The 26,986-nt window shown below is 44.5% G+C and overlaps 1 protein-coding gene and 1 long non-coding RNA gene across 4 annotated transcripts in view; both read left to right on the forward strand.

Annotated features, from left to right (window-relative positions):
• ODAD2 (outer dynein arm docking complex subunit 2) overlaps positions 1 to 24,910 on the forward strand; it is an 83,750-nt gene extending 58,840 nt beyond the window's left edge. Inside the window, exons 20-21 of one of the 3 annotated variants that reach the window (XM_080975277.1) lie at positions 1,136 to 1,357; positions 13,716 to 13,969. In XM_080975277.1, coding sequence (XP_080831403.1) covers positions 1,136 to 1,357; positions 13,716 to 13,850 — 357 coding nt within the window. In that variant the 3' untranslated portion in view covers positions 13,851 to 13,969. Of the gene's footprint in view, positions 1 to 1,135; positions 1,358 to 13,715; positions 13,970 to 24,426 lie in introns of those variants that run through there. The other 2 variants (XM_080975276.1, XM_080975278.1) reach the window with 2 other exon arrangements.
• LOC308459716 lies at positions 20,435 to 23,454 on the forward strand. Its single transcript, XR_013978292.1, has 2 exons — positions 20,435 to 21,909; positions 21,947 to 23,454. It is a non-coding gene; the product is annotated as an uncharacterized lncRNA (long non-coding RNA).
• Positions 24,911 to 26,986: the final 2,076 nt, after the last annotated feature.

Consider the following 26,986-nt stretch of genomic DNA (forward strand, 5'->3'; position numbering starts at 1 on the left):
AAGTTTACTTCCATTTTCAAAAAAATATATTGGTTTAGCAATATTTGTGAACCAGGATTAAAACAAACTATGGGTAGTGAAGCCAGCTTCATAACCCATGAAGTTGGCTTGTTAAGCAACTAACCATTCTCAAATTTATACAAGAGTTCCTGGTTTACATGTAGTATAAAGCATATATGATTCGAAACTAGAAGTAAACTTGACTAAAGTCCTGACTGTGAGGGAGGAGGAGAAAGGGTGTGACTGAGCCTGATGCTTTGCTTGGATTTGCTGGGGCTTGTCTATTGAGCCCTTAACAAGGGGTAGCCAATATGGTGATTTCCGTCATGTCGGCTACGCCTACGCTAATTCATGGTTTGTAGCTTATGTATAAGTAGCCCATGGTGTACACACCAGCCTGCATGTGCGTGTGTATTGATACTGATTTGAAACTGAAAGAGTGCATATTCTATTAACATAACAGATCCACTATTTACCATGTTACAAGTCAGTTTAAGGAAGCTATTGCTTTAAGATAAGAAAATAGACACCTCAACAGAGCGGCCATATGGCTTTGCAAGGGAGCATGGCTTGTATTCCTTGTAAACAGTATTTTCCTGGGAGCAGAAGTTCCCATGATTGGCCCTGCCTAATCTGGTTCCACTGTGCAGATAGCTACTGCCCAGTGGCGAAGTTGCATGCTCCAGCACCGGGGGTGGAGAGTAGGCGGGGGCGTGGCTGGTGCGCATCCCAGGTGCGCATCCCAGGGGGTGTGGCAGGCATCCTGGGGGCGTGGCACATCATCCACGGGATGTGTGGTGTGTGTCCTGGGGGCATGGTATGTGTCCTGGGAGTGCAATGGGGTGCGTGGCGCGTGTCTGGGGGGGCAGCCGTGGTGGTACCCCCCTCCCCAATGGTACTGGGGGCGATGCGCTCCCCCCGCCCCCATTCCTCCGCCACATCAGATTTCATCATAGAAAGTAGCTCTCATGTAGCTGTGACAACATCTAATGGGGCCTAGCTTAAAGGGATGGAAATATCCATTGCATTTTTATTCATTCCTAACACTGTCATATGACAGTAACCTTGATTCAAAAGTCTAGGAGTACATTTCCAGGCTAACTAAATAACGGACCTATTTTTCCTCCTTTCTTAGAACAATGACAAACTACGACGTCATTTAGCGGAGGCCATTTCTCGCTGCTGTATGTGGGGAAGTAACAGGGTCGCCTTTGGGGACACCAAAGCCGTTGCCCCTTTAGTGCGTTACCTGAAATCAAGTGACCCAGAAGTTCATCGAGCTACTGCACAAGCCCTCTATCAGCTGTCAGAGGATCCCAACAACTGCATCACAATGCATGAAAACGGGGTGGTAAAGGTAAGTGGTGGGGGAATCTCTTCCTTCCTCCCCCCCTCCATAACATGAAGAACAATAAGCCTCATGACCTAATGCCACCCTGCTTCACACATCATTGTAAGTAAGTAAGTAAGTAAATTTTTATTTATACCCCACCCTCCCCGGCCAAGATTGGGCTCAGGGTGGCTAACATCAAATATCAAATACATTAAAACACAATCAAACAATTGATTAAAATACAGCTTAAAAATTAGAATCAGGATAAAATTAAACGATTGCCCACGAATTACAACTATAGAGGTCGGGAACCTCAAGTATTTGGCTGCTGCTGCTTAAGGGGGTGGGGAAATGTGGAGCACAGTAACATCCTGTCACATGCTTTTTTCCTCTCTGTGTTACGGGCAAGAGACAAGAAAAAGAGGTGGGTGTGCCATGCATCCCTCATATTATCTATCCCCGTTCTAAGTTTTCTTTAACTATACAGTAGTTTTCATCCACAGGGATATTTTTTTCTGCCCCTCTTGAGTGTCTGAATAGCTCTAGATACCATTAGACAAATGAGAAATGTAACGTTTTCTTATCTGAAAAGTTTAAAACCAAATCTCATAGCCACCCAACGTTTTTTCTTGGACGGGGGTGATGAGTAAGGTTGCAATCCTAACTTCACTTTTTGGAGGGAGTAAAACCCATTGAATTTAATAGGACATATGTCTGTGTAGACATGGTTAGGATTGGGCTGTAAGCATCTTTATCTTTCTTCAGGTAAGCAAAGTAAAAAAAAATTAAATAATACATGTATTGGTAAGTCTTGTAGTAACAAATAGATAGGTAACTGCCAAAAAAATGACTAATTTATTTTAATTGCCCAATTTACTTTTAAAGCTTGCATAAAATTTGCGTTTTCCATCTTTAAAATGCTCATTTTCATTTACAATCTATGGAGTCATTATAGTACTTAATTACAAATTATTATTCTGGGAACGTAAGAAACGTATATGCAGTTCAAACACACTTCACAAATAATTATTTTGGGACTTTTATTGTTCAGAAAAATTTAAACACTGTAAAAATATTATTGCTTTGAGCTGATTTATTGCCAAAGCTTTTTGCTCTGAAGTTCTCGTTTCAAAAATTCAATGGTGGATCAAGAAAGCAGTGTTTAACAAAACTTAGAAACTAGGAAACTGCACCTAAATATATATGTTTGAAATGGAGGTAGTATCACCAACATTGATATTCCTGATCCTATTGAAAACTATCTCCAGGATATTCTGCATACTTTTCTTTCCAGTTTTCAGTAAATTTGTTGTCCTCCCCAGATTTCAGTCTTCTCATAAAATACCTGATCTTTTTTGCCATATAAGCAGAGGTAGACGAGTACAACCTAGATACCTTCACTTCACTTTTTTGAAAAGGTTGGGATACCCTGCAAAGGTTGTGATGGATGGTTGCTTCACCCTGGCATGTTCATCACTTGATGGTTTGCATGTGTGAATGGGCCATCACAGATATACTGTACTTTTCCGTGTATAAGACTAGGTTTTTTTCTTTAAAAATTATGCTAAAAAGTGGGGGTTGTCTCATATATGGATAGTGCATAGGGTGGACGTTTGATTGGTTGCTGCCGAAGCTGTCTGCGGCTATTGGGCATGTTATTGGTCAAGGGCTGGTGTTGATTGGCTGATGCTGCGGCAATTGGGCGGGCAATTGGCAGCTTCTGCTGGTGAGGGGACAGACAAGCGGATTTTGTGATGCGCGTGTGGGTGAGCGATATTTGGCAATCCCCCCCCCGAAAAAAGCTCAACAACTCTGTGCCATCTCCCCCCATTTTCTTAAATTTGAGTCCCCAAAAATATGAAAAATACAGTAATTCCATTTTCATATTAACTTGTGTCAGCTCTGAAATCCTGCCTTTCAGTGGTGAAGTCAGTTCACACATTAAGCTGCTAATCATCAAGTGTTCGGCAACCACAGCAACTCGGGCGAAGACCCATTGTCAGTCTAATCCCGGGCAAGAGATGGTAAGAGCCGCTGAGATGAGCTTATCATTACCTTCTTTAGTCTCTGCTTTGGTACGTTTCTAATTTAGGAACATTTGGACAACAAATTTGGAAATTGGCACCCTTATCTTGGCATGTTCTGAATATCTTTTCGTCTTATAAAAAGAAGCCTGTCCCACCGAGCTGTAGGTTTATTGGAGCAGTTCAACAGAAGCAGAGCCCTGCAGCCCTTTTGGTGATAAATGAGCCATTTCAAATAAGTGGAGCTGTGGCCAATTTGTGCAGAAGGAATCATTAAAACGTTTTTAAATAAGACAGTTTTGAAGGTTCGGAATATATAAACAAGGTATGCTAAACCCAAATATATACTGCTCATTTTAATGGAAAAGGTTGCTGCTCTCGGCGAGTCTTCCAACTTTAAGAGGATTTGCCAAAAAGCCAAAGAATCTGGCACGGGCCGTAGATAACAGTTCCATCTTTCATCTAGGTTTCTCTTCTGTATTTATCTTGCTTGAGAGAATGCAGGGAATGTCCTTTCCTTCCGACTTGGCATCGTTTCTAAACCACAGAAATACACTGAGCAGCTTCTTGCAATTGTCTTAAGGCAAATTTCAGTTTAGGAGACTTTGTTGAAAAGTCAGGCTGGGATCCAAAGGGCCCTTTGCATGAGTGGAAAGCATTCTTCATGCGTGCACAGAGGGGTCACTGATTTTCCGTCCTATGGATCTCCTTGTGTTGCCTCTCATGCAACTCTGGAAAGTTCCCTGTTCTACATAAGTGGCATTTATTGAAGGTGGATGACAGAACCCCTGATTTGTACTTGAAATAGCTTTGAATCCTGGCTAGGGTTCCTTTAATTTGAAAAAGCTAGAAGACCTCCCGGGGGAACACTGTTTGTAAATAGTACTATCATATATATATTTAAAGTTATATGTACAGTTAATAAAATGAGTTTCTTATAACTGGCAGATACTGGGCTTAGCACACGGAGGCAGGGTGCCAGGTTATTACTTTTGGCATTGAGCAAAGCGAAAATAGTTTCCTTGCAAAAGAAACTATTCACAGAAGCTGAACATAAGAAATAACAATAAAAATGGTATTTCAGACTTCTTGACTAGCCTTTTTGGCATTCGTTGAAAATACGATACATTTCTGCCTGAAAACAGCAAGTTTAATTTTACTAACTAGATAAAATTTGTAACTATTGAACTCGCACTCTGGGGTCACCACATCTGTGTGCATGTATGGATACCCTTTTCTAGAACTTGAGGGTCTTTTCAATTCTTGGGAGCATTTTTGCAGAGTCCAGTAGATAATGGCCACCTCAGTGATGCCATAGCAATGTATTTTTGTGTAACATACCAGGGATTGGTTATTTGTGTGCATTAATATGGAAGCAGCAGCTGTTATACCTATTTATTTTTATGGAAGTAAAACAGGTAGAGGAGGGGAGTCTCATTTTTACAGCAAGGTCTCCATTCATGTCTTTGTAGCTACGGAGGAGAGGAATGCGCTTCATTCTTTGTTCTTTCTTTGTTGGCTGGGTGCTTGGCAGGCTCCAAGCAAGTGGTGAAGCTTATATATCTATTTGTAGTCTCTAGGTCATGCAGCACCTTTAAAAAATCTTCAGTCTTGTAAAAGTTCTGAAGTCCAGCAGCTGGTGGGACAATTTAGGACTGGATAGGGCCCTAAGGGTGGAAACTGGAAAGCTTCTACTCAGATCTACTCGACAGGTGTGCAAAAATATCAAATAATGTTTTTGATCCTCTTAGGCCTGCAGAAATGTATAGAATATATTAATTTGACATTTACTTCACCCCACTTATTATGCTTCACCTGCAAGTCCTTATGGAATTGCAACTTTGCATTGATAAATGGCCAGGCATTGAAACTTCTGGATTGAGTCCTGACTCCATCTTCCTGCTTGCCTCTTCCTCCATTCAGGGCTGTCTGCTGTTTTGGGTTTTATTTGCAAACTGCTGGGATATTATTATTATTATCGTCGTCATCATCATTATCAGCAGTCACATTAACAGAAATAGCAACAGCAGCAGCAGCAGCGATGGTGATGATAGAGCAAGATAAATGAATAAATATCTATTTTTTATAATAATTTTTAAAGCCCCCACAATTTTCTAACCACTGTCCAGAGATTTTTTGGGGAGTGGGGTGGGGAACAGTCATTGCCTACAGGCTCACAATCCAAGAAAAATGACACAACAGGGAGAAGGGATGGTGAGGAAAAAAAATTCTGGCACCAATTCCGAAAGGTACACAATTGTTACATTTAAAAAATGGTGCTTGATTTTTGAAGGTCTCCCCACCACTGCCCTTTTTATACTTTGAATGAGCTTTGACAAGTAGGGGGCAGTGGCTTTGTGAATAAGAAAGCCAATCAACGATGTGCACAGTTCTGCTTCTTGACTGACACCAGAGCCCGCGAATTTATGCCGTGCAAATTCTGCTTCTCCTCAAGCCACAAGAATGAGTTCTCCTGTGTGTGGTCTTGGTGAGAAGGTTGTACGTGCAGCAGAACTTCAGCCACAACATTTTCATAATAGACTTGTTACTTACATGTTTTTGCCCTGTACACATCCTCAATTTCAGTCAGTATGGAGACCCACATTGAGCTTGAGCACCTGTGAGGAGCTCACGGCCATGCGGACTGTCACATTCCTTTCACATGGATATGTTTCTTCTTTCATTGAAAGAAATGTGCTCAGCTTTTAGAGCAGGAAAGCTCCTATTTGGATCTCCCACACTTAAAAACCAACAATTGCTGGATTGAGGGAAATATAAATAAACTTCTGGATTGAGACAAGTACAAGTTTAGAGACTGAAAAGCAGTTAAGAAAATGTAATGTTTAGAGACAAAATGTCTGAAAGAGCTCCAGCTCTAGCAGAACTGTAGCAGCAGATCAGATGAACTAAGCTGATTTCCCCTGGGGCTGAGACTTAGTTATTGGTAAACATTCTTGGGCTTCTGACAATTGCACTTTTATGCCCCAGTACAGAGGTTTTGAAAACCATTTTGGTATAATACACTAGACCTCCTCCCATCCTCTTATTTTGTTGTTGTTTAGTCGTTTAGTCTCTTCGTGACCCCATGGACCAGAGCACGTCAGGCACTCCTGTCTTCCATTGCCTCCCGCAGTTTGGTCAAACTCATGCTGGTAGCTTCGAGAACACTGTCCAACCATGGCTTTAACTATACAGACCTTTGTTGGCAAGGTGATGTCTCTGCTTTTTAAGATGCTGTCTAGGTTTGCCATCTCCTTTCTCCCAAGGAGCAGGCGTCTTTTAATTTCGTGACTGCTGTCACCATCTGCAGTGATCATGGAGCCCAAGAAAGTAAAATCTCTCACTGCCTCCATTTCTTCCCCTTCTATTTGCCAGGAGGTGATGGGCCCAGTGGCCCATCCTCTTATTACGCTTATCCATTTTAGAGGGATGCATTCTGTTGAGGCACTATAAGCTCCTTATGGTTGAGAGATTCTGCCATGGTCAGGGCTACCCAGTGAACCCAAGGCTGAGCCGAGATTTGAACTTTGGTCTTCCATGTCCAAATGCAGTACTTCATTTGTTCGGACCTGTCAAAACCCTATCCATAGGGGTCAGAATGCTTGACGCACATTTGCGTGGCGATTCCCGCCCCCTCCCAAAGATAGAATAAATAAAGACACAGGACACCAGAATTTAGGTTAATGGGCGAAAAATGGCCACAAGTTTATTGATTACAGGAAAGAGCGGTATTGGCTTTAGGCATTGGCCCTATCTGACTAACTGGTATAAACCTGGAAGGGTTAAGCACCAACAGGGGGAGCCCCCGAGATGCACATCCCTAGGCGCTCCCCAAGGGGTTACCGCTCGGGAGCGCGCTTTAGGCCCTAGCCCCCGTAGGTTTCGGACAAGGCGATGCCCCCCCGGAGTCCTTTAACGAACTACCCTTCATCATTTGGGGGAGGTGATGGCGTTCCTCCCCCCCAACTCATTTGCATAATAATACCCCTGCCAATGCCTAACCAACCGCCCAAACCAAAGGTGTTGTGATGTTTTGCTACGAGGTAGGCGAAAAAACCAAGTGGCTTCCAAAATACAGCCAATTAGCCAAATGCAAAAACTCCTACCAGGCCCCTTGCGGCGACCAGCCGAAGCCCATAGCAAAGTCCAAATTCCAACCTAAAGGGCGGGTGGGTGGGAAAACCGCAGCTGCAAAATGGAGAAAAGGGGCGAGCAAGGGCTGCCCCGACCTTAAATGCCCCCGTATAAGCCCGCCCCCACCACCAGCTGATTGGCTGGCAGGGCGAATGATGAATAATAATGAGACCCGGGAATCCCTGAGTCCCGCAGGGCTGCAGCCAGCCCCGTGAGGATGTGGATGGGGACGTGAGCCCGCAACCCCCCCCCTCCTGATGTCGGGAGTGGCTTTAGCAGTGCACTGGTATATAAAGACAGTTACACGTAATTTACAGCACGTAAATTGCAGGGGATAGAAAGAAAATATTGTAGCATCCTAGCTGCTACGAGGAACATAACTTTTTGTAAACACACACCCCACAGAAAAGTAAACTATTGTCAGAAAGTGGATCTGCCTAGATCCTGTGTGTAAAGGGGTGTGGGGGACCAAATAACCCTGCTTATTCGTTCAACATGTATTAGAGCAAATGAATCTGAACAAGCCTTCTAAACTCAACAGAGAACCAGCAGGACGGGTGTATTTGGGGAAGACATTCCATAGTTGTGTTATCACCACTCCACATTCCCATAGAACAAACTTCTTCAGAGTGGCACATTGGATAAAGCTTCCCCAAGTTTAGCTTAACTGGTGGTGCTGGAGAGGAAATATAATATAAAATAGGGGTTTGCAGCAGATTTGAATGAAGCCTGAACTAAACCAGAGTGAAGCAGCATCTCTTTGAAATGCCTTTAACTGAAGTTGGGGACCTTGGAAGCAACTTAAGGGTGATTTGGCTATTTGAAAAGTGTCTGCAAAACTTGGTTTTTGAAATCAGGATTCAGATTCTGACCCAGGCTGAATTTGGCAACATCTGAAACACTTCAGATCAAATCAGGCTGTTTTTTAGAGTGCTGAATAGGAGTCCATACTGAATCGTGCAGTCATTGCATACCCCTAATATATAACTATGTCAAGTTTTGGTTAACGGAGCTATCCGTTGGGCCACCTTGCCAGGATGTTAGTGAACAACACATATCCATCTGCTTACACTTCTGTTTTTTATTTAAACCCATTGAGAAAGAGTCTTTGTGGTGTTATTGAATATTTTAGCTCTGTACTCTGAACTTTATGCAGTCTTTAGATAGCTCTTTTAAATACAGACTGGAAAAGTAGTCAAGGTAATAAAATGCTAGCAGAAAGCTAGGACTTGGAAAAGAAGAACTCTGCTTACCTTACATTAATATATAGGAAAAGGGAAATTCAGGCTGCTAACAATATAAAGCAATTGAAATAAATATAGAAAAGACAATCTAAGGCAGATAAAAGATAAGCAAAGGGGGATATGGCAATGGTTGAAGAGAGTGAGTCCCATGGGTGAGACTTGTGCAGATGTACACAGTGAGGAGAAAAGCAACAAGTCTGGCAAAATCCATTCCCCCTAATGTCTATTACATATGGTGAGTCACCTGGCTCCTCTTTTAATCTTAGTAAAATGAGTTTCCATTGAATGGAATCAAGTGTGTGTGTAATATATCTATCACAAAGAACTTTGTCCTGTCTGTCAGTTCAAGTGCCTTCTTTGTATGTTAATCGTCTCTCAAAATACAATAGCATAAACATAAAATTGAAAAAAACACTTCAGGTGAAAGTATGCTATAAGACCTTTGGCTTCATATTTTCTGGATTATCAGAACTCCTATTGCTTTTCAAGGGATGAATTTTATATCCCATAAGACTTTCTGTACTCTCTGAATGTTTACGGTGATTTGAGTTTTTCTAAATGTTGAGCCAAAACTCTTAGAGTTGTATATAGACTCCAACATTCTAATTTTAATGATGTAGACTAATGGTTCTCAAAATGGACTTCAGTTGAATACTTAGCCAGGTAACATCTCCCCCCCTCCAGTCAATGGGTCTCCAGCCTGACCTTTCCCCTTCTCAATCTAACTTAATAGTGCAGTATTGAAGAAAGGGATAAGTTCTGCAATCCTGGAATCATAGAACTGTAGAGCTGGAAGGTGTACCCCAAGGGCCATCTAGTCCAACCCCCTGCAATACAGACGTCTCCAGTGAAGCACCCATGACAGGTGGCCATCCAACCACTACTTTAAAACCTCTGAGGAAGAGAGTCCACTCCCTCTCATGGGAGTCTGTTCCCCTGTTGAACAGCTCCTACTGTCAGGAAGTTACTCCTGATGTTTAGTTGGAATCTCCTTTCTTTTGACTTGAAGCCATTCAGGTCCTACCTTCCAGGGCAGGAGAAAACAAGCTTGCTCCATTTTTCACATGACAGCCCTCTAGGTATTTGAAGATGGCTATCATATCTCCTCTTAGTCTCCTCTTACTCAGGCTAAACATACCCAGCTCCTCAACTGTTCCACACAAGGCTTCCAGACGCTTGATAATCACCTTCCTCTGCACACATTCCAGCTTGTCAATACCCTTATTAAATTGTGGCACCCAGAATTGGACACAGTACTCCAGGTGTGATCTGACACTATACTTCTGATGATGCAGCCTAGAATAGCATGAGCTCTTTCCCCCCCTGCTGCATCACACTGTTGGCTGTTGTTATCAGCTTCTCTGCAAGAATATCATGGGGAACTTTGTCAAGTATTGATGGATAATGTATCCCCACCCCACACTTTACTGTTTCCAGAGTCCAAATATCATTCCTTCTTAATGTACTGCCTATTCATAAGCCTGTCCCTGTTCTCCACAAAAGCTAGTGGAACAGCTGGAGCTCTGTTGACATAAGAGGAAAGGTCTACATTTGGGAATATCATGTTTGCCTGTTGCATTAGATCCTCTTGCTCCCTGGTCAGAGAGCAGGTGTTCCCCCATCCAGTCCCTTTCCTGATTGCAGAGTCTTACCCTTCCTTTTTCTCCAAGACTATTCACTTAACCTGTGGAGAAAGAGGAAGGATGTGCAATCATGGAAACCAATGAACAGGATAAACTCATTGCACACCAAACCCTGTTGTCCTCCACCAGCGATTCTGCATCTCCTGCTCTTTCTTGCTTCTCCTGTCCTCTGCTCCTTTTGTTCTTTTCCTACATTTTCTATTCTTCCTTTATTTTTGTCTACCTCCAACCTTGTCCTTCTGTGTGTTGGTGGCCACATCAAAGACTCAAAAATTATTTATACAGCTTACATATGCTTGAATACAGCTGAACTAAGATCATGGCCTGGATTCAAAGAGCCAGAAGCACATGCCCAAATGCTTTGTCATGCACACTAGGACTTCCCTCAAATACCTTGCATGACCACAAGTTATGCTATTTGAAAGCCCATTCTTAGGACATCCTGATTTTCAATAGCAGTTTTCCAAGGGGGCAGATTGCAATCAGGAACTCCCTGTCTCTCTCTCTCTCTGTCTCTCTCGTCTCTGTCTGTCTGTCTGTCTGTCTGTCTGTCTCTCTCTCTCTCTCTCTCTCTCTCTCTCTCTCTCTCTCACACACACACACACACACACACACCACTTTGGATTCCAGCCCATGTCCATATGTCAGATTATTATAGCATTTGCCACAGGCTTAGATCCCCCTGCTAATTGCAGTTATCTACAGTTAATTCTTGCCCAGTGATGTGTTCACAGTTTTGGATAATACCTCATTGTAACCAGTTTGGACTGATCCAAATCCTTTGACGTCTTTCAAAAATAGGTTTCAAAGTCTGCATATCCACTAACTATTGCCTATTTCCATAGGGACCACCCACTGTTGCTCTGTCGTTGTTTCTGCCATGTTCCTCATGCAAACACCATTGTAAAACATCAGCTGAAATTCCAGTCAATGCATAAACATTTATTAATCTTGCATTAAGCTGACAGTTACTGTGTTCACATAGTGATAACAGATGATGTGCTAACAATGGTTTTGTGGAGCCAAGCCGACGCATTGTAATTATCAATGTGGGTCACCCGTAAGAGTAACTTTCAGTTAACTAGCTTTCTTGTTTTCTAGGTTTATACTCTCAGGAACTTTAAAGCATGCTAGACAACATTTATAAGCTTCCCCCACCATCTTGTAATTTTAATCCCTCTGGTCCTATGCTAAGGATGAAGAAAGGAGTAATTGTTATTCTTTCCTAAGGACAGCACATATTTCTGCTTTTTTAAATTAAAGTGGCTCCCCACACTTAAAAGAAGTTCACTAAATACAAATGACATTTTTACCTATGAAGGTTAAAATGATTCTGGTTTTAAATCCGTAGTACACATCTAAAGCCTACCTATATGAGGAAGAGGCATGCACAAGTTCCAAGAGTCACCTTGTAATTGTATGTTTTTACAGATTCTGATACTGTGTGTTTCTGGGTCACTCTGTGCTCTTTCCACTTCAGTCTGTGTTTTGGGTTCTGAACAACTCTGTATAAAAGTTCACTGTAATGGATAATTTAAAATCTGATGTTACTTTCCCCTCTTTTGCCAAAGTGGGTGAAATTTACAGGTATAGGAGCCCCTCCAGATTGGATTAAGCCTGCCAAATTGCAGGCAGATGGAATCCAACAAAAATAGAGTCCAATAAAAAGAGGGCATAGAGTCCAACAAACTCAGAATAATAAAAGGGGCAGACTCCACCACACGTCTTCACATAATGCATAGTGAAACAGTGGAATTCACTCCCACAAGGTTCAGTGATAGCCACCAACCTAGATGGCTTTAAGGGAGGATTAGACAATCGTGGAGGAAAAGGCCACTGATGACTATTAGCTGCGAGGGTTATGTTCTGACTACCAACTGTCAGAGTTGGTGGGCTTCTTGAATACAAATTGCTGGAAACCAAAAGAGAGGGAGAGTGGTGTCATGCTCAACTCCTCCTTTTGGGCTTCCCATAGACATCTGGTTGGCCACTGTGAGAACAGGATGCTGGACTAGATGGGCCATTGGTACACCAGGAGACGCCTTACCATAAGTGTTCCTAAGAAAAGAAGGCAGTCAGCCCCATAGATCCACCTTCTGACATCTCCTGTTTGTTCTGGGGTAAGGGCTTAGTGAGCATCTTGGCTTAATGCAATCTCTGATGGCATGCCAATAGTTAGGTTTCAGTCCAAAAGGGAATTTCCCAGTGTCCATTTTCAGCTGGAATCTGTTCACTTTCGGCCACAGTATCAGAGGCCAAGTTCTCTTTCGGCAGTGTCTGCGTTCCAAATATTGTGTTACCCTTTCGTTCATCTGGAAGCAGAAAGAAGCTCTGGATTTAAGTAGCAATGAAATGGCAACTGAGTTTTCACCCTAATTATTTTTGGATTGTACCACATGTTGTATTATTTATCATTTAATCAAACAGGAAGCCTTTTTTTCAGAGAGGCAAATTACATGTGTAAAACAACACACAAACCAGGGTGCCCCAAATGTTTCCAGTCTCTGATTCAGTGTTGAAAGCAAAATGTTGGCTGCATCTAGACTGATACTTTTTTGGATGTGTTTCCACCATATGTTTTAGTTCAAGACAATATTTTCTTTTTATGTTGTATTATAAAAATCATGTAAAATGTTCTTTTGGAGAATGGCTACTATTCCTCTCCTTTTGCTAATTAGAAGATCACAGTACAAGGAATCTGACATCGTTTCATAAAATAGTATGTGGAAGAAGCAAAGCACTAAACTGGAATAGAAAAGTGTCATCAGCAATTTCTAGCATCACTCAGAAACAATAGCCTGCCATTGTGATAGTGAAATGAAGCAGCCAAGATGACATTAAGTTGAATAAATATATTGCAAGCTAAGATCAGTATTTATGTTGCTCTCTATTACTAGGTATGATTGCAGTTTATTTCCGAGAAGGGTAAAACACATTTTCCCAAAAACATTAGAAGTTTCATTTTGAAAGCTTCTTTGGCAATGGACCTCTTGAGAAAGTTGGGCCCACATAGACACCTCCCCACATGTGGTTCAGCTACTGCCTTTGCACTTCCGATGTAGGAATGGCTCAGTCTTTTTTCAGTGTGTATTTGTAAGTCTGTTCTGCCCTGCCTCAGCCCCAATCTGTTTTAAACACACACATATATATACACACACACATTACAATTCACAGTATTTTGGTATGCATTTCCCCCAAAGCACATGGGGTTTGTATGCATTTAAACAAAAATACGCATTCTTGTATGCATGTGTGTTGAGCGTGTTTGTAGAATCTAAATGAATCAGCCCAAGATTTATTTATTTTTAATGAAACCCTTGTTTGTTTATTTTGCCAGACTTACAAAAAATGGCAGAGTTGCTCTCCTGTTTGCATGGTATTGCCTGTGGCTTATATTTTCAGTGAGACTTTTTATGAAATGTCTTTTTTAAGCTATCAATTATATGCCAGTATAATGGAACTGGTCGTGTGATGACTTTGCTAGTGGGAATTGTGACTCACATCCTTATGAGAACAGGAAGCTTGCCAAGTATAAGGATACACAAATTTGTCATGCCCATGTTTTATATTTTTAGGTGCAGACTTAAAACATCTTTAAAAACACACACACACAAAGATGTGAAGTGGCTCCAGAAGGGTAAAGAATCATGAAAGAAACAAAGGATAAAGCAATAGTTTTAGAGGGACTTCCCAGGGAAGAGGCACTCACAAATGCTGTTTTAGTCATAGGAATCTGGTTTAATGAATTGGTTACCAAGTCAAAATCATCCAAAGGACTTCTACTGTGAAAATTATTTTGGGGTTTATCACTGAGGAAGGCAAAAGATCTGCTGTGAACATGCAGGATATAATTGTAAATAGCCTATTTTTCAAAATGCCATACTTAAGGCTTTATTGAAACCACCCTATGTACACTATGTGCATGCATATTTTTGGTTTTGAATCAGGCACATGGAATACTTCTGCCTTTAACTCATCTGCAAGGTTTGCAGGAAAATTGCTGCATGCCTGAGGGAACATGTTGCAATTAGAGTTGATCAGAATTGCAGTTCGTGGAAAGAAACATAAATAGGGGGTGACATTTTAGGAGTTTTGTGGTGGAAAGCACATCAGTAAACACAAAGGATATAGAGAAACAGAGCTGAGCAATGCAGTCATTTCCTAGGCAAGCGCTATGCCTTTGCTATTAATCGATAAAGCACAGAAACATCTGAGTCTTCTCCCCTGTTCATTGAAGTCAGTGACAGAAGTTCCAGTTCTCTCCTTGTCATCTAGGTTGGGCCCTAACTTTGGGACTACAGTGGTACCTCGAGTTACAAACGCCTCAGGTTACAAACGCCTCAGGTTACAAACTCCGCTAACCTGGAAGAGTTACCTTGAGTTGAGAACTTTGCCCCAGGATGGGAACGGCGCAGCGGCAGCAAGAGGCCCCATTAGCGAAAGCATGCCTCTAGTTAAGAACAGTTTCAGGTTAAGAACGGACCTCCGGGACGAATTAAGTTCGTAACTAGAGGTACCACTGTACGTTAATTTTATTTTCGATAACTGTTACAGAAATTAGCAGCCTTTTGAGTGGGTCCACAGAAGCATGATTTGCAGACTAATTCTCATACCATAGTGTTCATTCGTAATGTATGCCAACAGTTGTCATACTGTGCAGACATATCACAGATCACTTTTCAGTCACAGCACTCCATTGTATTTAATAAGAGCATTTTCCTCTAATGCAAGCCGTGCCCATCAACAGATAATGAAACCCGGCATGTGTTAAATGTGTTGTTGTTTTTGTTTAGTCGTTTAGTCGTGTCCAACTCTTCGTGACCCCATGGACCAGAGCACGCCAGGCACTCCTGTCTTCCACTGCCTCCCACAGTTTGGTCAGACTCATGCTGGTAGCTTCGAGAACACTGTCCAACCATCTCATCGTCTGTCATCCCCTTCTCCTTGTGCCCTCAATCTTTCGCAACATCAGGGTCTTTTCCAATGAGTCTTCTCTTCTCATGAGGTGGCCAAAGTATTGGAGTCTCAGGTTCAGGATATGTCCTTCCAGTGAGCACTCAGGGCTGATTTCCTTAAGAATGGATAGGTTTGATCTTCTTGCTGTCCAGGAGGACTCTCCTGTGTGAGTGTCTGAGGGCCCTGCTCCTTCCTGCCACTCACCATCTGGCCCAGGGCGGGGCCTGAAGGACTCACAGGGACTGCTGCGTCTGCTGCCCAGGAGGACTCTCCTGTGTGAGTGTCTGAGGGCCCTGCTCCTTCCTGCCACTCACCATCTGGCCCAGGGCGGGGCCTGAAGGACTCACAGGGACTGCTGCGTCTGCTGCCCAGGAGGACTCTCCTGTGTGAGTGTCTGAGGGCCCTGCTCCTTCCTGCCACTCACCATCTGGCCCAGGGCGGGGCCTGAAGGACTCACAGGGACTGCGGCGTCTGCTGCCCAGGAGGACTCTCCTGTGTGAGTGTCTGAGGGCCCTGCTCCTTCCTGCCACTCACCACCTGGCCCAGGGCGGGGCCTGACAGGCCTCACAGGGACGGTTGTTGTCACTGCTGCTGCGACCCAGGGGGATCCGGAGGGGCGCAGAGTTTGTTTTAAAATGTTCCTTTTCCTTTCATTTTTTTGTATATGCAGGGACGGGGATGGGGGTGGGATGGATGTTTAGTTGGGAATTTGTTTGATTTTAATGGATTTGTAATTTTTATAGTTTTTCATTTGTATTGTTTTTTGTTTTCTGGGTTTTTTTATTGTTTTAAAGTCTTAATTTGTTCTTAAGGGGAAGGGTCAGGGCTGCCGGGGAGTGGGTCCCAGCCAGCAAAATGGCTGGGGTATGTTCCACGGAGGGGGATGCGCTGGGACAACCAATCTCAGTGATCACGGGTAGGAGGAGGAGTTACGCTAAGACCAGACCATGTCATTACAGAGGAGGCAGGTTTAGTCGTTGTCTGAGGACTATCCCTGCCTCCGGGTCTGGTCCTGTCCGGACGGATACTAGAATCAGCAAGGGATACCCACATAGCCTGAAGGTGCTGCTGTGCAATGCCAGGTCAATGATTCATAAGACCACTGCCATCCATGACGTGATCATGGATGGAGGATTTGACCTGGCTTGTGTAACAGAGACTTGGTTGGATGAAGCAGGTGGGCCTGTTCTTGCCGCTGCTTGTCCACCAGGTTTCTCTTACGCACAGCAACCCAGGCCCTGTGGGCGGGGAGGGGGGGTTGCAGTGATTTTTAGGAAGTCATTAGTTTGCACCAGGCATCCTATTGGGAAGACCCAGTTCTCTGAGTGCATGTTCTGGAAGTTGGGCAATAGGGGCAGTACAGGATTCCTTTTGGTGTACCGACCTCCCCGCTGCACCAAGGATTCCCTGCCCGAGCTGCTTCAGGTCGTGGCGGATGTTCTCCTGGAGACACCTAGTTTGGTTGTCCTAGGGGATTTTAACATCCATGCCGACACGACCTTACAAGGGGCCGCTCGGGACTTCGTGGAAAGCATGGCCTCCATGGGGCTGTCCCTGAATAAGTTTGGCCCAACCCATAGCCACGGACATGCCTTGGACCTGGTGTTTACCTCCATGGATGTTGGTGTTCTGACACTAAGTAAAAGCGAAACAAAAGAAGTGCCATGGTCAGACCACTTCCTGGTGCAACTTGACTTCTCCGCGACCCTTCCCCTCTGCAGGGAGGTGGGACCGATTCGGATGGTCCGCCCCCGCCACTTAATGGATCCAAATGGTTTCCAGAGAGTGGTAGGGGATGCTTTATCCCATGTTGATGGCCTTTCAGCTGATTCCCTGGTGGCCCGCTGGAATGTGGAGTTAACCAGGGCTATTGACTGTTTGGCTCCGAAGCGCCCTCTCCGATTGCATGGAGCCCGGATGGCCCCGTGGTTTTCCACGAATCTGAGGGCAATGAAACAATCGTTGAGACGGCTAGAGCGCCGGTGGCGGATGACCCATTCTGAAGCTGACCGGACACAGGTTAGAGCTCAGTGTCGAGCCTACCAAGTGGCGGTAGCGACGGCGAAGAAGGCTTTCTTCGCCGCCTCTATTGCATCTGCAGAAAACAGCAGCAGGAGACTTTTTCAGGTGGTCCGCAATTTAGCGGAACCACCTGCTACATCGGGGCCCAATACGGGCCACATGATCTCCTGCAATGATTTTGCAAAGTTTTTTGCAGATAAAGTCGCTCAGATTCGGGAAGAGGTAGACGCCACCGTGGGAGCAGGGCCGGGGCGGGGGAGTGCTAGAGTCCTGTCTAGTCAAATTGTGTGGGATCAATTCCAATCTGTTACCTCCGAGGATGTGGACAGGCTGCTTGGACGAGTGAAACCAACCACCTGTCTCCTTGATCCTTGCCCATCCTGGCTTATAAAAGCTAGCCGGGAAGGGCTGGGCGATGGGCTTCGTGGGGTGGTGAATGCTTCCCTCCGTGAGGGAGCCTTCCCAGACCCGCTGAAAGAGGCGGTTATTAAACCGCTTCTTAAAAAACCATCTTTAGATGCGGCCACGATGGCCAACTATCGCCCAGTCTCAAATCTTCCATTCTTGGGCAAGGTGATTGAGCGAGTGGTTGCTGAACAACTCCAGGCACGCCTGGAAGAAGCGGACCATTTGGATCCCTTCCAATCGGGATTCAGGCCTCATCACGGGACTGAAACTGCCTTGGTCGCACTGGTTGATGATCTCCGGCGGGCTAGGGACAAAGGTGAGAGCTGTTTCCTAGTTCTGCTGGATCTCTCAGCGGCGTTTGATACCATCGACCATAACATCCTTCTGGACCGTCTTGAGGGGCTGGGAGCTGGGGGCACTGTCATACAGTGGTTCCGCTCCTTCCTCCTGGGCCGTGTTCAGAAAGTGGTGGTGGGGGATGAGTGTTCAGACCCTTGGGCTCTCACTTGTGGGGTGCCTCAGGGTTCTGTCCTCTCCCCCATGCTTTTTAATATCTATATGAAGCCGCTGGGAGAGATCATCAGGGGGTTTGGACTGGGTGTTCATCAGTATGCAGATGACACCCAGCTCTACCTCTCCTTTAAATCAGAACCAGTGAAGGCGGTGAAGGTCCTGTGTGAGTGTCTGGAGGCGGTTGGAGGATGGATGGCGGCAAACAGATTGAGGTTGAATCCTGACAAGACAGAAGTACTGTTTCTGGGGGACAGGAGGCGGGCAGGTGTGGGGGATTCCCTGGTCCTGAATGGGGTAACCGTGCCCCTGAAGGACCAGGTGCGCAGCCTGGGAGTCATTTTGGACTCACAGCTGTCCATGGAGGCACAGGTTAAATCCGTGTCCAGGGCAGCTGTGTACCAGCTCCATCTGGTACGTAGGTTGAGACCCTATCTGCCCGCGGACTGCCTCGCCAGAGTGGTGCATGCTCTGGTTATCTCCCGCTTGGACTACTGCAATGCGCTCTACGTGGGGCTACCTTTGAAGGTGACCCGGAAACTACAACTAATCCAGAATGCAGCAGCCAGACTGGTGACTGGGAACAGCCGCCGAGACCATATAACACCGGTCTTGAAAGACCTACATTGGCTCCCAGTACGTTTCCGAGCACAATTCAAAGTGTTGGTGCTGACCTTTAAAGCCCTAAACGGCCTCGGTCCAGTATACCTGAAGGAGCGTCTCCACCTCCATCGTTCTACCCGGACACTGAGGTCCAGCACCGAGGGCCTTCTGGCGGTTCCCTCACTGCGAGAAGCCAAGTTACAGGGAACCAGGCAGAGGGCCTTCTCGGTAGTGGCGCCCTCCCTGTGGAACGCCCTCCCACCAGATGTCAAAGAGAACAACAACTACCAGACTTTTAGAAGACATCTGAAGGCAGCCCTGTTTAGGGAAGCTTTTAATGTTTGATGTATCATAGTATTTTAATATTCTTTTGGAAGCCGCCCAGAGTGGCTGGGGAAACCCAGCCAGATGGGCGGGGTATAAATAATAAATTATTATTATTATTATTATTATGTCCATGGGGACTCTCAAGAGTCTCCTCCAGCACCATAATTCAAAAACATCAATTCTTCAGCGATCAGCCTTCTTTATGGTCCAGCTCTCACTTCCATACATCACTACTGGGAAAACCATAGCTTTAACTATACGGACCATTGTCGGCAAGGTGATGTCTCTGCTTTTTAAGATGCTGTCTAGTTTTGTCATTGCTTTTCTCCCAAGAAGCAGGCGTTAAATGTATCACTTGGTAATTACCGTATTTTTCTCTCTATAACACTCACATTTTTTCTCTTAAAAAGTAAGGGGAAATGTCTGTGCGTGTTATTGAGCGAATGTGTGGTCCCTGGAGCCGACTGGCCCGAGTGCAGGGGCAAAAATCAGGCAAAAATCAGATCGTGCGTCACGGAGGAGAGGAGGCTGCTGCTTTCCTGCATTCTGCCTCAGGGTCTTACTGCCCACCCTCTTCTGTTTTCGGTTGCTGTGTTTGCTCAAACGCAACAAAGAGCAGGGAAATCCCCTGCCCTCCTGGCAAGCAGAGGGGAAAGGAAAGGATCGCGTCCTTCCTTCTAATTCCTTCCTAGTCACACTGCGCGCAGGCTCCAGCCCACCCAGCTCAGCATTCTAGGGACTTGCAGGCAGCCGGAAAACATGCAGGTGGGGGGGGGAGAGGGGAGAGAGAGAGAGAGAGAGAGAGAGAGAGAGAGAGAGAGGAGAGAGAGAGGGCTGGCTTGGGTGGGTGGGAGGAAACTTTTGCCTTCCTTTCCTCCCTCCCGTTAAACCCCTCTCCTGCAGTGTTAGCCAGCTGCTTCTTCGCACATCCCTCTCGTGCTCCTTGTCCCTTCTGTGTTTTTCCTTCCCTCCCCACTTAAAACGTGGTTACAAAGCACGGATCCACATGGATCCTCAGGATCTTTGCATTGGGTCACCCCAAATTCACCATCAGATCACATTACATGTCCATGGCTACAGCCTGCACCAAAAAAATCACGCACCCACTGTTGCCTGGGGCCACAACGGTGCAAAAACATGGTTACAAAGCACAGATCCACATGGATTCTCAGGATTTTTGCATTGGGCTACCTCAAACTCACTGTCAAATCATGTCTGTGGCCACAGCATGAAGCACAAAAATGATACATCCACTGTTTCATTCAGAATTTTTTTTCTTTTTTTCCTCCTCTAAAAATTATGTGCGTGTTATGGTCAGGTGCGTGTTATAAAGCGAAAAATACGGTACCAGGTAAACTGATTGTTTGCAGATGGCCTCCTCTCTGAAAATCAGACACTAGGTATTCTTTCAGCAAGATATTATTAGCATGTTGTGGATCGGGAAGGAATTCTTGCGTAAACAGATTTCCTGGTGATTATGGGGTTTTTTGTCTTAAGGAAAGATAAAAGCTCCAGAACCTCCAGGCATCTGCTTATATAAAAATTCCTTCCCAAGCCACAATGTGGCAATATTTCCCTTGAGGCTCAACGTTCAGTTGGTGTATAAACCAAGTGCACTGGAATAGACAGGGCCAGTTTGTCTATAGAGCAAATGGAATATTTGATTGAACTCACAGCCTGTGGCAGAGCTGTGTGACCATTTGCTGGTGCCCCATGCTCTATAACACTATCCTGAAATGCTGCTCTTTTAGCAATATACAATGACTTCTCTGCTGAGTGTGTTGGCCTTGTCTGTGAACTCACATAGGTGTTGCAATATAGGTGCTACACCCTGGTAACAGACTCTAATTTTGTTTTATTTATTAAATTTATATAAATGCACCGTGTCTTTTAATTATATAGGCAAGTCTGCAAATGGTGCTTTGGATTAAGGCAAAATCCTGCTTTTGCTCTTCTGAGTTGGTGTAGTCGCTGACCATGTTGCAAAATCCTACCTTGGGAGTTACCGTAATTTTCGCTCCATAACACGCAGTTTTTTCCTCCTAGAAAGTAAGGGGAAATGTCTGTGTGTGTTATGGAGCAAATGCCTACGGATGGCAGGGGAATCTGCTGCAGTTGTGAGCAGTCCGTGGCTCGCTTTGAAATAGCAAAGCGGGTGTAAGCGGCTCCTGTCAGCGAGCCGAGCCGGGGAGGAGGGAGAGAAGCAGAGCGGGAGAGGAGAGGAGCCGCTTACACGAGTGTAAGCGGCTCCTGTCTGGTTGGCTGCTTTAAAACAACCCCGTGCTCTCTGTCCCTGCCTGCAGTTTTTTGCTGTCCGATTTTGGATTAGCCACTGTAGGGGCTGTGTGTGTGTGTGCTTGAGCTATCGTTCTCCTCCTCCTGCTTCCCCTTCACTCTCCCAGCGCCCCTGCGCTCTCCTGCAACTTTAGAATTGATACTCTGTGTGTGTGTGTGTGTGTGTGTGTGTGTGTGTCTGTGGCATCGTTCTCCTTCTCTTGCTTCCCCTTCACTCTCCCAGCGCCCCTGCGCTCTCCTGCGACTTTAGGATTGATACTCTGTGTGTATGTGTGTGTGTGTGTGTGTGTGTGTGTGTGTGTCTGTCTGTGTGTGGCATCGTTCTCCTTCTCTTGCTTCCCATTCACTCTCCCAGCGCCCCTGCGCTCTCCTGCGACTTTAGGATTGATACTCTGTGTGTGTGTGTGTGTGTGTGTGTGTGTGTGTGTGAGAGAGAGAGAGAGAGAGAGAGAGGGACCCTTCTCCTTCTCTTGCTTCCCACTCCCAGCGCCCCTGCGCTCTCCTGCGACTTTAGGATTGATACTCTGTGTGTCTGTCTCTCTCTGTGTGTGTGTGTGTGTGAGGCATCGTTCTCCTTCTCTTGCTTCCCGTTCACTCCCCCAGCGCCCCTGCGACTTCCAGTGCCCCTGCGACTTTTGGATTGATACTCTGTGTGTCTCTGTGTGTGTGAGGGATTGTTCTCCTTCTCTTGCTTCCTGTTCACTCCCCCAGCGCCCCTGCAACTTCCAGCACCCCTGCGACTTTAGCATGGATCCACATGGATCCTCAGGATTTTTGCATTGGGCTACCCCAAACTCACCGTCAGATCACATGTCTATGGCCACAGCATGAACCACAAAAATCATACATCCACTGTTTCGTTTAGAATATTTTTTTCTTGTTTTCCTCCTCTAAAAACTACGTGCGTGTTATGGTCTGGTGCATGTTATAGAGCGAAAAATACGGTATGTGATTCTGTGGATTTTGTGCTCAATATGTAGAAACTTGGTATTTTTTAAAAAATGGAATTCAAGCAAGAAAATGGAATGTTTTTACAAGTTACATTGAGAGGTCAGAGGGTGAGGGGTGACTGGCAAGATGCTTATTCAGTGCATTAGTCTAACACAAATACTTCCTGAAGTATGAAATGCTTTGATCTGCATAAGCATGTACCATATGTGTGCAGCTGTGATCCGTGTTTCCCAACCACTGGAAGGTTAGTGAAAGGTAGACTATAGGTCTTAAGTCTGTGTTCAATTTCTGCTTTTATATTCAGCAGTTCATAATTTTATGTAATACTGGAGCTGTATGAAAAATATGCACAAGGGCTGAGTGATAACAGATTTTTTTTGTGGTTTGATTCAATGTTGTTTGGGTGGATTCAAAATACTCAGGGCCGCAGGCTGAGAAGAAAAAGGGTTTTAATTAAGGCTATGTGACTTCAAAATACCCGAGGCTACATTAAAAGTTTGGGAAGCTTTTCAAAATGTGAGGTTCTGTGTAGCTCCTTTAAGATAAATGTTTAAGCAGTTGTGTCACAGGCTAGCTGCCGCAAAATTGCAACAGAGACCGGGAACAACCTTTTATTGGTGGAGAGCATAGATTTTAAGTAGGCATACTGCCATGTGGTTGATTCTGTACTAAGAGTATTTCCATGGGCAGCGGGGGGGCGGGGAGCTGGATTTGGCTGATCACACCGTAAAAGAAAAATTGGGCTGTTGGTTGTCAGAAAATTGATGACAGGCCACAGTTTTTAAAAGAATTTATCTGAAATCACAACCCTGAATGTTTGCACCTGCAAAACCGACTAATATTTTTTCCACTGACTGTATAACATCAAGTTTTAGGGAAATTCACCAATGCAGTGGTTGGCATTTACTATCCTAAGCATCTATGAGCTTAAAGGTTTTAGGTTTCTGCTGAAAAGAACAATCCCATCTTGAATTCCCACCCCCACCCCCTAACATTTAACATAATGTAACATAATGCACTATAAGTCACTTGGAGACATTGGGTAGCAAGCAACTAACAAGTCTAATACAATAGTAATAATAATCAAATAATAATTAATAGCAGACCTACCCTTCCTGTTTCCTCATATTTCTGCATCCCCACCATCAGCAGCCGGTGATGTGGAGCTGGGGCAGGGCAGCGTTTTAGTGTCAACCTTTTGTTGAGCATCACTTCTCATTTCTACCCTTATGGGCACTCCACATGCTACTGAACTTTTGCCTACACAGCAATTAATGCCCATGCAGACGTAAGTTGTTTTCTGATATGGGTACACAAAATTTGACAGCCCCTTTCTGTACTGGCTACCCCATCTGTGTGCCTTCAGCAGAAAATAACATGTCACGATACATGCATAACAAAATAGTTTTCCTAATTGAAAATTTATCTCCACTTAGGAAAAAGTGATGCATGGCATGGCAATAAAATTCAGCTTTTGGAAGACTCTGACCCTGGAATCAGCTTTATCTTTGTGAATAATTTTGTAGAACAAACATAAGAGCAGTCACACTGGGTCATGCTAATGGATTATCTCACCCCAAATCCATTCTTCGACCAGTGTCAATATCTGGATGCTTCAATCATGACATTTAATGAGGGTGGTCACTCTTTGCTTCAAACAACCTTTCTGAGAAATAGCCTGTGTTTTCTGCCTAACAACCATTGATATGCTTATCTTAAATACATCTGTTTTGCCCTTTTTGGAACTCTGTTATCCTTTTGGCCACTTTTCGTTCTGTGGATGGATTCTTTTGAGAATCCAGCCTTGAAAACTCCATTCCAGAGCTGCAGAACATATGGCTATTTTCATTCATTACTGGATATGTTTCTCTAGGCATGTTATTTTAAAATAATTTATTTTCGGTATAATGGTTTTGGTTTGGAGCTCCTTCTCGTTTCATTTTTCTTTCTCTTGCATGTTGTTATTTTTTAACAAGCTTCTGCTGGGTATGGCAGGCTCCACGGACGAAACGCTTCAGGAAGCAGCAGCTGGTTGCATAGCAAACATCCGAAGGCTGGCTCTAGCTACAGAGAAAGCAAAGTACGGCTGAAACTCCAAACACAGTTTTCACCACGTCCTCTGAACTTTCCTTTTTAGTACTGCAGCCTGCAAGCTCAGAGTGGGCAGACACTGAATTAGAATGCCTCAGAAATGTGCATTTAGGCTGTTTTTACGGCTGATTTACATCTGATCAGAATTAACACTAGAAGTAGATATGGAACAAAATTTGGAAAAATCCTTTAATTTAATTTAGCATACTATTTTTTCAGTCCCTCTTTTAGTCCTTTTTTTTTTTACTTTTTCTAAAATTGCACCAGAGGCTATCGAAAAGAATGTAAGTTTAAGAACATTGTCTCTCCGCATCTCTGTGTGTGTGTGCGTGCGTGTGATGGGCATATAATAAAGATGTTTTCCCTTACTGTGTGTGGTTATAGCCTCATTCCTGGGCGTCTCGAGCAATTCTTTTCTTGCTAAACCTGTCTAATCATTCTGTCATTATGGCTTTGCTTGTTTGAGTACTTACAAATCTCCAGAGAGGACGGCATACACCACATGCCCCAGCTTCACATCTGGAAATGCACAAGTACTTCAAACAGACGGAATTGTCCACATGCTTCCAAGACTTCCCCAAATATCACTTTAGTTCTAGCAGCACTAAAGAAATCACTTAATTGGATTAGAGTCACGTTATGAACATGATTAGAAGATCAAGTGTTAAAACTCCCAACTAGATTCACTAAATGAGAATAATACAACAAACAAGTATTTTACGCTTTCCCATTGGAACTCTCTCGTTGCCACGTCCCTCTTCTGACTTAAAGCACATCTACAGTACAAATGCACCCTGTGCTCTTTTACCACTCTGTCATGGCTTCCCCCCCAAAGTATCATGAGAAGCAGAGAGAATCTTTAGAATTCTTTCTTGAAAATCCCTAGTTCTCCCCCCAGTTTCCAGAATTGCTTCAGGTGAGTGCTTGTTAGACACTTTCCGTCTGTGTTGTAGATATGCCCAAAGTCTGTGTTCCTGATATGGCGCCTGTTGATGGGGACAGGGACTGTGCTATTTTTATTCATTTGTAAGCCTTCACTCTGGGAGCAATCTGCATCGCCGTGGACACTGAGAGCCCCAGTAGGCAATAGCTTTATCATACATATTGCATGGGGTAAAGGTAAAGGTAAAGGGCCAGTCGTGTCCGACTCTGGGGTTGCGTGCTCATCTCGCTTAAGAGGCCGGGAGCCTACACTGTCCGAAGACACTTCCAGGTCACGTGGCCAGCATGACGAAGCTGCTCTGGCGAGCCAGCACCAGCACCAGCGCAGCGCACGGAAACGCTGTTACCTTCCCGCTATAAAGCGGTACCTATTTATCTACTTGCACTTGGGGGTGCTTTCGAACTGCTAGGTGGGCAGGAACTGGGACCGAACGATGGGAGCTCACCCCGCCGCGGGGATTCGAACCGCCGACCATGGGATCGGCAGGTCCTAGGCACTGAGGCTTTTACCCACAGCGCCACCCGCGTCCCTTATTGCATGGGATAATAAACCATAAATAACCTTATAAAGCAATCTCTGCTGCTTCCATTCCCCCCCCCCCTAAACTAAAACATTCTTTTTGGTTTGTTATCAGAATACTTACAGGATTCTGCACTCCTTTCCAGGGCCAGCCCTACCATTTCACGGGGCGGGGCAGCCCACCTCAGACTGCAGATCTTGGGAGTACCTTTAAGGGGACAGAGTTCATTACTCAGTTTATTATTTGACTATCATCAGTGGGGACACCATTTTTATTTTCTGTCTAATGGCATCAAAACGTCTTGGAGCAGTTCTGTCTTCTGATTTTTCTTTAAGTGTATTTTTCAAATCTAAATTCTAGTTGGCAGGTGGTTGGCAACATTCATTTTATTCTCAAGAGTTGAGGCTTTCAGAATGCGTTTGGTATCTTTTCCAATTTGCTTGGGTCAGTTTCTTGGTGAGTGTAAATCAACAAAACCCCAGTAGATGTCAAAACCACTAAGCCTTCTTTCATTAAGAAGCTGGGGGTGGGGGGTGGGATATCTTTACCATTCACAAAACCATTCTCCTAGGGAAATACTATAGCACTTTAGGAAGAGAGTTAACAGAGAGGACTTTCCCTCCTTTGAACTGAAGAGAAATACTTGAGCTTTCACCACAAATGTCTGTCAGCAGACAAGAAAGCCTTTCTTTTATCACTTCCTGCTTGTATGATTTATTACTTGATGACAGACACTCATTATCAACTAATCAATTGTCCCAGGATGCTCAAATAGGCACTGAAATGTGAGCTTTATATTCATTTCCCCTTAAAGTTCAAGCGTATGAAAATATGTTATGACCCACTTACACACTGTTTTATCTTTCTCTTGTTAAGGAAATATCAGATGTGTATGTATACTAACCATTATAACATTTCATCTTTCTTTATCTCAGGAAATAGGGTCCTTGAATAGAAATTCAGACATCCTCACGGCCGTGTG

Source organism: Podarcis pityusensis, assembly GCF_964106645.2.
Source record: "Podarcis pityusensis genome assembly, chromosome: 12".
Lineage (NCBI taxonomy): Eukaryota > Metazoa > Chordata > Lepidosauria > Squamata > Lacertidae > Podarcis > Podarcis pityusensis.